This window comes from Ranitomeya imitator, chromosome 5 (assembly GCF_032444005.1).
Source record: "Ranitomeya imitator isolate aRanImi1 chromosome 5, aRanImi1.pri, whole genome shotgun sequence".
In the NCBI taxonomy this organism is placed as follows: Eukaryota; Metazoa; Chordata; class Amphibia; order Anura; family Dendrobatidae; genus Ranitomeya; species Ranitomeya imitator.
In genome coordinates this window covers 73,300,660-73,313,468 of record NC_091286.1, presented here as the reverse complement: position 1 = coordinate 73,313,468, position 12,809 = coordinate 73,300,660, and the positions used below count along the sequence as shown (strand labels likewise).

At 47.3% G+C, this 12,809-nt stretch overlaps 1 protein-coding gene across 1 annotated transcript; it reads left to right on the top strand.

Moving 5' to 3' along the window:
• The first annotated feature begins 9,791 nt into the window (after window positions 1-9,791).
• LOC138681362 (uncharacterized) lies at window positions 9,792-12,174 on the top strand. Its single transcript, XM_069768806.1, has 5 exons — window positions 9,792-10,010; window positions 10,208-10,291; window positions 10,371-10,581; window positions 10,662-10,818; window positions 10,934-12,174. Exons 3-5 carry the CDS (start codon window positions 10,467-10,469, stop codon window positions 12,120-12,122), a joined length of 1,461 nt encoding a protein of 486 aa, XP_069624907.1. The 5' UTR covers window positions 9,792-10,010; window positions 10,208-10,291; window positions 10,371-10,466; the 3' UTR covers window positions 12,123-12,174.
• The last annotated feature ends 635 nt before the right edge of the window (window positions 12,175-12,809 follow it).

Sequence of the window (12,809 nt, the reverse complement as noted above, 5' to 3'; positions counted from 1 at the left end):
AACACATTATTTAAAATTATTTTAATGAAATAAAAACAATGGTTGTTGGAGTATTTTATTCTACGCCCAATCCAGTCACTGAAGACCCTCGTTCTGTGAAAGAAAAAACATAATAAACCAACAATATACTTACCCTCCGCAGATCTGTAACGTCCAACGATGTAAATCCTTCTGAAGGGGTTAAAACATTTTGCAGCAAGGAGCTTTGCTAATGCAATGCTACTCCTCGCTGCAAAACCCCGGGGAATGAGGCTAAATATAGATCAATGATCTATATTTAGCTTCATTTGCGGTGAGGCGCCCTCTGCTGGATGTTCATAGATCGTGGGAACTTTCCTAGAAAGCTCCCAGGCTTTCTAGGAAAGTTCCCACGATCTATGAACAGTATATATATATATTTTTTTCTTTTTGGGACACATGGATCATTTCTATAGCGGTATGTTGATTTTGCAAGCCTGCGAGAAAACCACGCAGTACGGATGCCATACGGATTACATACGGAGGATGCCATGCGCAAAAAACGCTGACACACCCTGCCTACGGAGGAGCTACGGACCACTATTTTCGGGACATTTCAGCGTATTACGGCCGTAATATACGGACCGTATTTTCATACGCTGAGTGTGAAGCCGGCCAAACACGACGCAAACACGACGCATGCGTTTTTTAAAAGGTCGGCGCCGCCCGAAAAATGCAACATGTTGCGTTTGCCGCGCCCTGACTGGTGCGCCCTAACGCCGCTTGCGGCGTAAAACGCATTACAACGCATGTACATGCGGCCCCATGCAGCGCCAATGTTAAAGATAGGGCCGCATGATGCATGCGTTTTGTTGCGGCGGCGACGCTGCGGCGCACACCGCAAATGTGAACGTAGCCTTAGTTGTGTGATATTGCTGCAGCAAAACCAGTGTTTTATTAGCAGGAAATAATCACTAGAGGACTTGTTGTCTTGTGCCATACAGTCCTTCTGCTCTGTGTAACCCCGCCCCATAACTGATTGGCAGCAGTCTGCGTATACACATTCTACACATAAAGCTGCCAATCAGTGGTGTGGGCAGGGTTATACAGAGCTCGGCATTCAGAGAAGTGGTAGATCTGCAGATACATTTTTTTTTTTAATGAAAATGACAGTATGTAACCCAGTAAGTGACATATCACTGGAATCAGGGTCTCTGTCCCTCCATTATGTGGCTCTTAGATTACAAAACAAAAACCTGGTGATTGATTCCCTTTAAACTGGAATTCTTCAAAATATTTGCTGAATAAGGGTGGACACATCCGTAAGTAAAGTACATTTTAGAAAATTGAATGGATATTAATGAGCAATTCATGATTTTACGCTGGGTTCACATTAGCATTGATTTGCGCAGCGTATGATCCGTATGCGTCGTGCTTACATATCTTTAACATGGTGTACGCAGGGACATGCGCTTGTATGCGTTCGCATCATTTCGCGGTGTCTGGCGAACGCAACATGTGGACAATTGTGGATGATTGCATAAAAAAAGCATGACTGTCTATAGGAACGCATTGGTACACATGCGTTCAATACGCATGCGTACTTTAGACTGCGCATGTCCAGAAAATGATGTCAACGCCTCCACCATGCGCATAAAAAGCGCAAAAGCATGTCTAAACACATTTAAACGCATGCATGCGCAGCGATTTTGTTTGCATCATGTGCAAGATGATGCGCAGGCGTAAGTATGCTTTTGCATGCGTTTTGGAATGTGTTTGTGCTTGCAGATGATATGCTGCGCACAGGCTCGGACTGGCCCACCGGGGAACCGGAGGATCCTCCGGTGGGCCCTGGCACTGACACCTGCTGGCAGGGCCTCCCCCCGCTCCAGGGCCCCCTCCCCCGCCGCCGCCCGCCTTGAATACTCACCCTGCCTGCTCCAGCGATGGTCTCGGCGTCTGCACTGCAGCTCGTCCTGAACGAGCTGTCACGTGACACCGCTCATTAAGATCATGAATATGCGCATATTCATGATCTTAATGAATGGTGTCACATGACCGCTCAAGCAGGAAGAAGGTGCTGCGCCGGCACCGCCGCCTGGAGTCGGGACAGAGCGCGAGGGATGTCGGCACGGCCGTGCAGTGGGACAGGTGAGTATGAGGGACGGGGGGATGGGGGATGAAGGATGAAGGAGGACATAAGCCGGCGCGCCAAGCAGGAGCGGGAGCGGGTGCGGGTGTGGAGAGATAAGCCTGCATACAGGGGGGAATATGAGCCACGCAGGAGGGAATATGAGCCATGCAGGGGGGAATATGAGCCATGCAGGGGGGAATATGAGCCATGCAGGGGGGAATATGAGCCATGCAGGGGGGAATATGAGCCATGCATACAGGGGGGAATATGAGCCATGCATACAGGGGGGAATATGAGCCATGCAGGGGGGACTATGAGCCATGCATACAGGGGGGAATATGAGCCATGCAGGGGGGACTATGAGCCATGCATACAGGGGCGGAAAATGAGCCTTGCATACAGGGGGGAATATCAGCCATGCTTACGGGGGGGGGGGGGGATATGAGCAATGCATACAGGGGTGGACTATGAGCCATTCATACAGGGGGGAATATAAGCCATGCATACAGGGGGGGGGGGATTTGAGCCATGCATACAGGGGGGGGGGATATGAGCCATGCATACAGGGGGGGGATATGAGCCATGCATAGGGGGGGAATATGAGCCATGCATACAGGAGGGGGTCATTATACAGTATTGAGCATCATGTGTGGCCGTTATACAGTATGGAGCATCATATGTGGCCATTATACAGTATGAAGAACTGTGTGTGGCCATTATACAGTATGCAGCATCATGTGTGGCCATTATACAGTATGGAGCATCATGTGTGGTGGCCGTAATACAGTATTGAGCATCATGTGTGGCCATATTTTTGTTTGCTTATAATTATTGTTTATAGAACAGTGCGATCAGCAGTGCTAAATGGCTGCGGTTGGGATGTGGATATGGGTGTGACTAGTTGTGAAATGGGTCTGGTCAGAGGCGTGGCCTAAAATTTGCCGCGGCGCACTACGCGAACCGCAAACTTGATACCTCCTTCCCTTCAAAAGTTGGGAGGTATGGTACCACATTTGCCAGATCACGGCAAGTGCCGCAAATCCCATAGGGAATGAATGAGACCGAACGTAGTGTTGCCATAAGTGATCCGTTACGCGGCAGATGCAGAAAAACTGCCCGATCTGCTGCAAAAGGCGACTTTCACATCAGCGATTCTTGCCAAAGTCACTGCCGATAGTGTCATACTCACCAATGGGGGAGGCAGCACTAAATGTGCCTAGGGCAGCAGAAACTCTAAATACGGCCCTGGCGGGCTACATTATATTCTGTGGGGGGACTGCATTATACTCAAGGTACTACATTATATTATGGGGGGCTACATCATACTATATGAGGGGTTACAGTATACTCTATGGGGGGCTGCATTATATTCTGTGGTGGGGCTGCATTATTCTCTCAGGGGACTACATAATATTATGGGGGCTACATCATACTATATGAGGGGGCTACAGTATACTCTATGGGGGGCTGCATTATATTCTGTGGTGGAACTGCATTCTCTCAGGGGACTACATTATATTCTGTGGTGGGTGGCATTACACTATATGGGGGGGGGCTGCATTATACCCTATGGGGTGCTACATTATATTCTATGGTGGGGACTGCGTCATACCTGAGAGGGTTGCATTATATTTTGTGGGGTGCTGCATTATATTCTATGAGAGGGGACTGCATTATATTTTATGAGGGGGCTACATTATATTCTGTGAGGGGGCTACCCCAACCCTTGCTACATTATTAAGACGTGAACTACCTTATATTATACCCTGATATTAGCACTTTTTACCGCACAATTGGTGGTCTTGTATCTATTTCTATGTAGCTACATAGTGGGCCCCAAGAATGATTTTCTCTGGTGGGCCCAAGGTGCTCCAGTCCGACGCTGGCTGCGCACAGAAACGCTAATGTGAACCTAGCCACACATATCTTTTTTTACCACCAACAACATGTAAAAAAACAAAATAAAGGGGTTATCCAGCTTTAAAAAAATGCTGTGATTCAGCGCAGACATTCCTGGGTTCCTCCTGATCTTTGTGTACAAACATCCAGCATGTTGTCACCGCTGACAATCTGTGGTCTCTGTGCCACATACTATACTACTGGAGCTGTGCCGTGTGGTGCTGGCAGCTGATTGGCTGCAGCGGTCACATGCTGGTTGTTTGTAGGGAGGACTGCTACATCAACAGGGAATAGAACAGCTGAATGCCATTTTTTTGTTGTTTTGCTTTACAGAATAATAATAATGCTACCTGGAGAGAAGGTAACTTGTTTAGTTTGTGGTGTTATAAGATAAGTGAAACAATGGATATTTCTGTCTTGCTGTAATGTGGAATAGGCACCAACGTTTTCCACTAAACATAATTTTGAAAATTAAATCCTAATTTACTTTGAAGTCCTTAATGTGCTGTATGCCTGACTGTGCGCTAACTGGATTGAGTATAATTATGTGTAATATAATTAAATATAATTAGATGCCTGAATGGTAGAGTTATAAACAGGAAGGCAAACAAGGTGAATAAGATATACACTGTGACAAACAGGTGTATTGTCTCCTATCGATATGAAAGTCCAGACTGCAACTAAAGTTTAGAGGCTTGAAAAAAACTTGTATTGATTCGCTTGCACCCAAATGTGTGGTAGAAGGACAATAGAGGAACATTTTAGATTAACAGATAAGTAATATGGAGATTGTGATTGGCCTCCACAGCAGTAGAACTGTATGTTTTTGTTTATGTACAATAATCCTCCGATTATAGAAAACTTCAAGTTCGCGATAGTGTAAAAAGTTTTTTGATAAGGTCTGGGTTTTAAGCTAAACCCTTGGTGCAAAAATAGCATGCTGCAAAATGCATTGCTGCCTAGATACCACGCTTAGGTATGTGGCCAGCCTCACTCCTGATTCTGGAGGAGGTGGTGACTAGTGAGGAGCGAATTTGTTTGGAAAATGATGGCCAAACATAAATTCGGCATGAATATGGCACATTCGGATTCGTGATCGGAAACACAAGCAATATAGTATAAAATCGGAAAAAATCGGTAACATTCGGTAAAAGTGCGGGAAAATATTTGCGTTGCCACAAAAGTATTTTCAGCACTTTAGCAACGATAATGGTGGTGTATCATGAGCAGTTGGCACGTGTTTGATGAAGGGAGGGGGTTTTTAGAGCTCAGAGGCACAGCGTTCTTGTAAACAGTAGTGTTGAGCATTCCGATACCGCAAGTATCGGGTATCGGCCGATATTTGCGGTATCGGAATTCCGATACCGAGATCCGATATTTTTGTGATATCGGGTATCGGTATCGAATCAATAGGGATGTGGAAAATAAAGAATTAAAATAAAAAATATTGATATGCTCACCTCTCCGGCGGCCCCTGGACTTCACGCTGCTATCCGGGAGGCTTCTTTGTTTAAAAAGCGCGCCTTTCGGACCGGTGAATGACGTCCCGGCTTCTGATTGGTCGCGTGCCGCCCATGTGACCGGCACGCGACCAATCAGAGGCCGCGACGTCATTCGCAGGTCCTCAATTCCTAGAATTAGCAGTTTTGTGAATGAGAATGACGTCGCGGCTTCTGATTGGCCGCGTGCTGCCCATGTGACCGGCGCGCGGCCAATCAGAAGCCGCGACGTCATTCTCATTCACAAAACTGCTAATTATAGGAATTGAGGACCTGCGAATGACGTCGCGGCCTCTGATTGGTGGCGTGCCGGTCACATGGGCGGCACGCGACCAATCAGAAGCCGGGACGTCATTCACAGGTCCGAAAGGCGCGCTTTTTAAACAAAGAAGCCTCCCGGTTAGCAGTGTGAAGTCCAGGGGCCGCCGGAGAGGTGAGCATATCAATATTTTTTATTTTAATTCTTTATTTTACACATCCCTATGGATCCCAGGGCCTGAAGGAGAGTTTCCTCTCCTTCAGACCCTGGGAACCATGAGAATACCTTCCGATACTTGATGTCCCATTGACTTGTATTGGTATCGGATATCGGTATCGGCGATATCCGATATTTTTCGGGTATCGGCCGATACTATCCGATACCGATACTTTCAAGTATCGGACGGTATCGCTCAACACTAGTAAACAGTCTTTTTTCCCCCTAACTTTATGTGTGCACATTGCGGCTAGCCAATCAGGGCACAGGAAACATTCATAATGCCCTGACACAACGGCTTGTGTCAATGGCTGCTGAAATCACATGTCCCTCTCCATATAAAGAGTGGACATCTTGTCTTAGCGCCATTTTGACACTGTAACAGCGCAGAGAGGATGCTCCTGATGCTGCCACTGTTAAGGCCCCGTCACACATAGCGACGCTTAAGCGATCCCGACAACGATACGACCTGTCAGGGATCGTTGCTGCGTCGCTATGTGGTCGCTGGTGAGATGTCACACAGTGCGATCTCCCCAACGACGCAGCAGCGATGCGGCGAACTGTAGAGACCTGTAGAACGATGCTATTTCATGATGATTCAATGGGACGTCCTGTCAACGAGGTCGTTGGTAAGGTAAGGTAAGGTGTCAAACACAGCGATGTGTGCTACCCAGCGGGACCTCAACGATCAAAAGATGGTCCAGGCCATTCCGACACGACCAGCGATCTCACAGCAGGGGCCGGATCGCTGCTACGTGTCACACATAGCGAGATCGCTACTGAGATCGCTGTTGCGTCACAAAACTTGTGACTCAGCAGCGATCTCGCTAGCGATCTCGCTATGTGAGACGGGGGCTTAAGCAACAAGATTTTATGTAGTTAGTTAGGCGGTTGTATATCAGTCAGATAGTGTAGCTTGCTAGTGTCCAGTGTGGCTGCTAAATTTACCTTCCAGCACTTTTTTTTGGCCATTATCAGGTCTACAGACAAAGCCAGCAGGGCACATGTTCCACAAGTGTGTTGTGCACTGCTTCTATTGTGTTCCAGGCACGAGTATAGCATTCTAGTTAATATTTTTTTCACTAGCTACACACGTGGTCAAAATTGTTGGTACCCCTCGTTTAAAGACAGAAAAGCCCACAATAGTCACAGAAATAACTTGAGTCTGACAAAAATAATAATAAATAAAAATCTATGAAAATGAACAAATGAAATTCAGATATTGCTTTCCAACCATGATTCCACAGAATTTAAAAAAAAGTAAAACTCATGAAATAGGCCTCAACAGAAATAATGGTACCGTTAATTTAATATTTTGCTGCACAACCTTTTGAGGCAATCACTGCAATCAAGCGATTCCTGTAACTGTCAATGGGACTTCTGCACCTCTCCACAGGTATTTTGGCCCACTCCTCAAGAGCAAACTGCTCCAGTTGTCTCATGTTTGAAGGTTGCCTTTTCCAGACGGCAAGTTTCAGCTCTTTCCAAAGATGCTCAATAGGATTTAGGTCAGGGATCATGGAAGATCACTTCGGAATAGTCCAATGTTTTCCTCTCAGCCATTCTTGAGTGTTTTTAGCTGTGTTTTGGGTCATTATCCTGTTGCAAGACCCATGACCTGCGACTGAGCCCAAGCTTTCTGACAGTGGGCAGCACATTTCTCTCTAGAATCCATTGACAGTCTTGAGATTTCATTGTACCCTGCACAGATTCTAGACGCTCTGTGCCAGATGCAGCAAAGCAGCCCCAGAACATAACAGAGTGTCCTCCATGTTTCACAGTAGGGACAGTGTGCTTTTCTTGACATGCTTCATTTTCTGTCTTTGAGCATAGAGCTGATGTGCCTTGCTAAAAAGTTATATTTTTGTTTCATCTATCCATAGGACATTCTCCCAGAAGCTTTGTGGTTTGTCAGCAGGTAGTTTGGCAAATTCCAGCCTAGTTTTTTTGATTCTTTTTCAACAATGGTGTCCTCCTTGGTCGTCTCCCATGAAGTCCACTTTGGCTCGTACAAGGACAGATGTGTGATCTGACACTGATGTTCCTTGAGCTTGAAGTTCACCTTTAATCTGTTTAGAAGTTTTTCTGGGCTCTTTTGTTACCATTCGCATTATCCGTCTCTTTGATTTGTCGTCAGTTTTCCTCCTGCGGCCACGTCCAGGGAGGTCGGCTACAGTCCTATGGATCTTAAATTTCTGAATAATATATGCAACTGTAGTCACAAGAACATCAAGCTGCTTGGAGATGGTCTTATAACTTTTACCTTCAACATGTTTGTTTATAATTTTCTTTCTAATCTCCTGAGATAACTCTTTCCTTCGCTTCCTCTGGTCCATGTTGAGTGTGATACACACCATGTCACCAAAGAGCACAATGAGAACCTGTAGACCTGTCATGCCGTTCTGTTTCTGGTTTTCGGCATGACAATGCATATGTTTGCTTTAACCCTTTACTCTTTTCCCCCTAATTTGAGCTAGGATACTGTTGGCTTTTACCTGAATGGAGCCTTCTCAGTTCCCTCCTCTGCTGCGCAGTCGTACATGGGCATTTAGGTATTTGCCCTGCTGTATACCTTCCTCATGTGCGGTCCCTGGTTGCTGCTGTGAAGCTGTCCGCGGGTTGTGAGGTCATTTGCGGCTGGTGCATGACTTTCCACGTGGCTCAGTGCATGCAGTTTCAGTCAGGTGCCCTTAGCCTCAGAACCTGCACTGTTGGTGCTGTAATGGTTTCTGTGTGTGCTTAGGGCATGCGCGGCCACACCTCCCTTGCTTTTATCAGGGTTAGGGTGTGTACTTCAAATGCTGTCCCCAGCCAATTGCTTAGGGGCAGCTCATATATAAAGTTCCCTTGCCCTAAAAAAGTATTTTTTATTTTCACAGCTCTACTTTATAAATTTCTGTGAAGCACTTGGGGGTTCAAAGTGCTCACCACACATCTAGATAAGTTCCTTAAGGCTGCTTTCACACATCAGGTTTTTTGTTTCAGGCGAATTCCGGCTCTTCCGACAAAAAACGGAATAGAAAACCGGAGAAGCCGGATCCGGCATTTCCCCCATTGAATATTATTGGTGCCGGATGGCGCCTGATAGCCCAGCGTTCCTTCTGGTTTGATGCCGGATCCGGCGTCAAGTCGATTCCGGCGTCTGGAAAAAACGTGTACTGTAATGTTTTTTGTCTCCGGCGAAAAAGCCGGAAAGGCCGGATCCGGTCTTTCCGGCTTTTTACAACAATGCATGTCTATGGATGCCGGAAAGCGCCGGATCCGGAAAAAATCGGATCCGGCGGCCGTATCCGGCTTTTTACACTGAGCATGCTCAAAAAACTTTGATCAGCCCCCTGGACTATATATAAAGCAGGGCCATGAGGCCTTCAGCCATTTCCAGCCCAAAAGCAGAAGAGCCAACACCCTGCCAAGACGGAAGGAGCCAGAGAGCCTGCCACAGAGCTGAGAGCCTGCCACAGAGCTAGAGCCTGCCACAGAGCTGAGAGCCTGCCACAGAGCCGGGAGCCTTCCACAGAGCCGGGAGCCGAGAGACTTCCACAGAGCTGAGAGCCTGCCACAGAGCCGGGAGCCGAGAGCCTGCCACAGAGCCGAGAGCCTGCCACAGAGCCGAGAGCCTGCCACAGAGCCGAGAGCCTGCCACAGAGCCAAGAGCCTGCCACAGAGCCGAGAGCCTGCCACAGAGCTGAGAGCCTGCCACAGAGCCGGGAGCCGAGAGCTTGCCACAGAGCCGAGAGCCTGCCACAGAGCTGAGAGCCTGCCACAGAGCTGAGAGCCTGCCACAGAGCCGGGAGCCGAGAGCCTGCCACAGAGCCGAGAGCCGAGAGACTTCCACAGAGCTGAGAGCCATGTCTCCGGGGAGGCCTCCTCCTCCTCGCCGTCCACGCACAGAGGTTAATATGAACCAAAGGTGTGTGTGTGTGTGTATCATCTATTCTTTTATGTTTCATCGTAGGAAGCTGATGAGGCTGAGTCCCCCGGAGAAGAGGTGGTCCCCAAAGATGAGGGAAGGGGTGGAGAAACCCACGGAGAGGGCTCACAATTGGTATGTATCTGTGATGTATTGCGGAAACACACCCTACACTACACACAAAACATAACACTAGATGCTTACAACAAAATACATAGAAACTGATACTTTCAAACCACACACAACACATACAAAACATATATATATCACATGGCACACAACACATAGAATGGCTACCAACAACCCCATAATTTTTTATTTTTGTATTCTAGAGTTCTGAATCTGGTGCCCAAGCAATAGGTCCTTCCAGTGGCTCCCGGGGTCGTCGGCGACATTCACGTGGCGGCCGTCGTCATGTAGGTTTTTTGTTATTTTTTGGGTGCAGGTTAGCAATGTTTCAAATTTGGTGTTAATTTTTTCCCCCTTTTCAAACAGGTTTCACAGCGTGCTCCAGATTCGGACGGTGAGGAGGTCGGCCTTGATATTGACCTCCTCATCGATCTTGTCAGAGACAGGGAGCCGTTGTGGAATATGGGTGACCGCCGCCATGCTGATCTCTCAGTGACCCGTCGACTCTGGGAGCAAATCTGCTGTGAACTGATTCCGAGGTGGGAGGACCTAGATGTTCAGGCCCAGATTCAAGAACGTAAGTATCCTCAGTTCAGTTTTGGTGATGCATTCTAAAATGCTGTTTCTAACCAAGTTGTCTTTCTCCTATTTTAACAGGTGAGCGGATTGTGAAAAGGTGGCGGTCGATCAGGGATCGCTTTAAGAAGGAGTCCAATAAAGAGATGCAGGCCCGGAGTGGATCTGGAGGACGCAGGAGCACGTACAAATACGCAAGGGCCCTGTCGTTCCTCAGGTCAACGATGGTCACCCGAAGGTAAATATTACCCACCACATGCACTAATGTTTTACATGTCTAACCTCTTTTGCTCTTTCAGCCAGGGCCATGCAATGACAGTATATTAATTGTTTGTTTCTCTCTTTTTGCACAGAACCGTTGGGAGCACTCTGGAGCCTGCAGCACAATTGAACACTTCTGGGGCGATCCCTCAAGAGGCCGCCACCGAGGGACACTTTGACAGTGAGGAACCCTCTGCACCTTCCCACTCTGCACCTTCCCACTCTGCACCTTCCCACTCTGCACCTTTCCACTCTGCACCTTCCCACTCTACCGATCCCTCTTTCCCATCCACGAGCACTGGAGCATCCTGGCCGGTTCCATTGCATGTAGCTGCTGGTGAGAACATAGCGTTTCCTGTACCCCACCCTTCTGCTGCAGCCACCTCTAGTACACCTGTAGCATCGGGGCGGTTTCGCCAGAGGGGTCAGATACATAGTTATGCTCCCGAGTTCTTCCACCTGAACTCATCGTTCCAGAACTGTCTGAAAGTTTTGTCCGAGCAAATGGCTGCAGGATTCAATTTCATAAATAAAAGTATGCTCGAGATGCATACACTTCTGGTAACGATGCGTTCAGAGGCAAAACAGTCCCCGAACAACACTTTTTTTCAGTCGGTGCTTGAGCAAATGGAGACGCTATCTACTTCTCAGCAGATGCAAGTAATGGAATCCTGCCAGTCTACTCTAGCGCTAATTGCCTCTAGAGCAGATAGTTCTTCCAACCATCCTCCAACTTGCCCCCCTTCTTCCACTGTCCACCACTACAGCCAGTACCATCCTCCTGACACGTATCGCCAAACAGACATTGCCCCATCACGCCCAACTCGCCATCATCCACATCGTGCCCCGTCCCACCAGCCACACCACCAGCCCCGTGCCCCTTCCCACCATCCACACTATCAGCATCCCTCCCGTGCCACTTCACACCCATATGATGATCCAGACCCATACAACTTCCCATCTACTTCATCCTCACCTCCTCTCCCTGCCCACTTCGAACAGACTGTATCACCCTCTTCCCAAACATCTTCTACACACATCACTCATTCTGCCACCCAGTCCTCCCAAAACATTTCGTACACCCCTCCACCCTACCAAATTTCTAACCCCAATCCCACTTTCTTGTCCACCCGCTCAATAGCTTTCTCCACTCCTTCACCCCTAACCGGTGAACATTCTCCACCACCATCACATTCCTCTCTCCACACTCCCACTGTCGAAGTGTCCCTATCAGACAGTGCCTCCGATAGTATCTCCACCCCGACGTATGAAAACATTTAGTACCCCATTTTTTTGTGTGTTACATTGTTAATAAAAGTTTTTGGTTGAAAAATCTCTTGTATTTATTCATTAGGAACAAATAACACTTTTGTAAAAAAAAAAGGTTTATTGGTAACAGTAGAACTTTGGGTATGCACATCTTGATTTAAAAATAAACTCAAACAGGTACCCAACATGGTTAAAAGGTAAACCCAAACAGGTACGCAACATGAGGGTAAAAACCAAACTGGTATACAACATGGGTAAGGTAAAAACAACAGGTACGCAACATGGGTAAAGGTTAAAGTTATTACTAGGTATACACAAAGTGTTTAAACTATATCATCCTGCCAGTGTATTCTTCCTTGGGGTGAAATAAAATATTCTGCAAAGTGATCCCATATTCTGGACACTGTGGCAGAACTTCTGTATGTATGGATGCTGTAATCCATCAAGGTGGTTTCGGCAGAATGGTCCTCAATGGAAAGCTGTTCCTTGGATATAACATAATTGTGGAGGACAACACACGCTTTCACCACCTCATCCACAGTGTTTGTGTTTAAGTTTATGGATGTCAAGAGAACTCTCCATTTGGCGGTTAGGATCCCAAACGCACACTCCACCATTCTCCTTGCACGTGTGAGTCTGTAGTTGAAAAATTTTTTGGTATTGGTGAAACCACGGCTGGAGTAGGGTTTCAAAAGATGC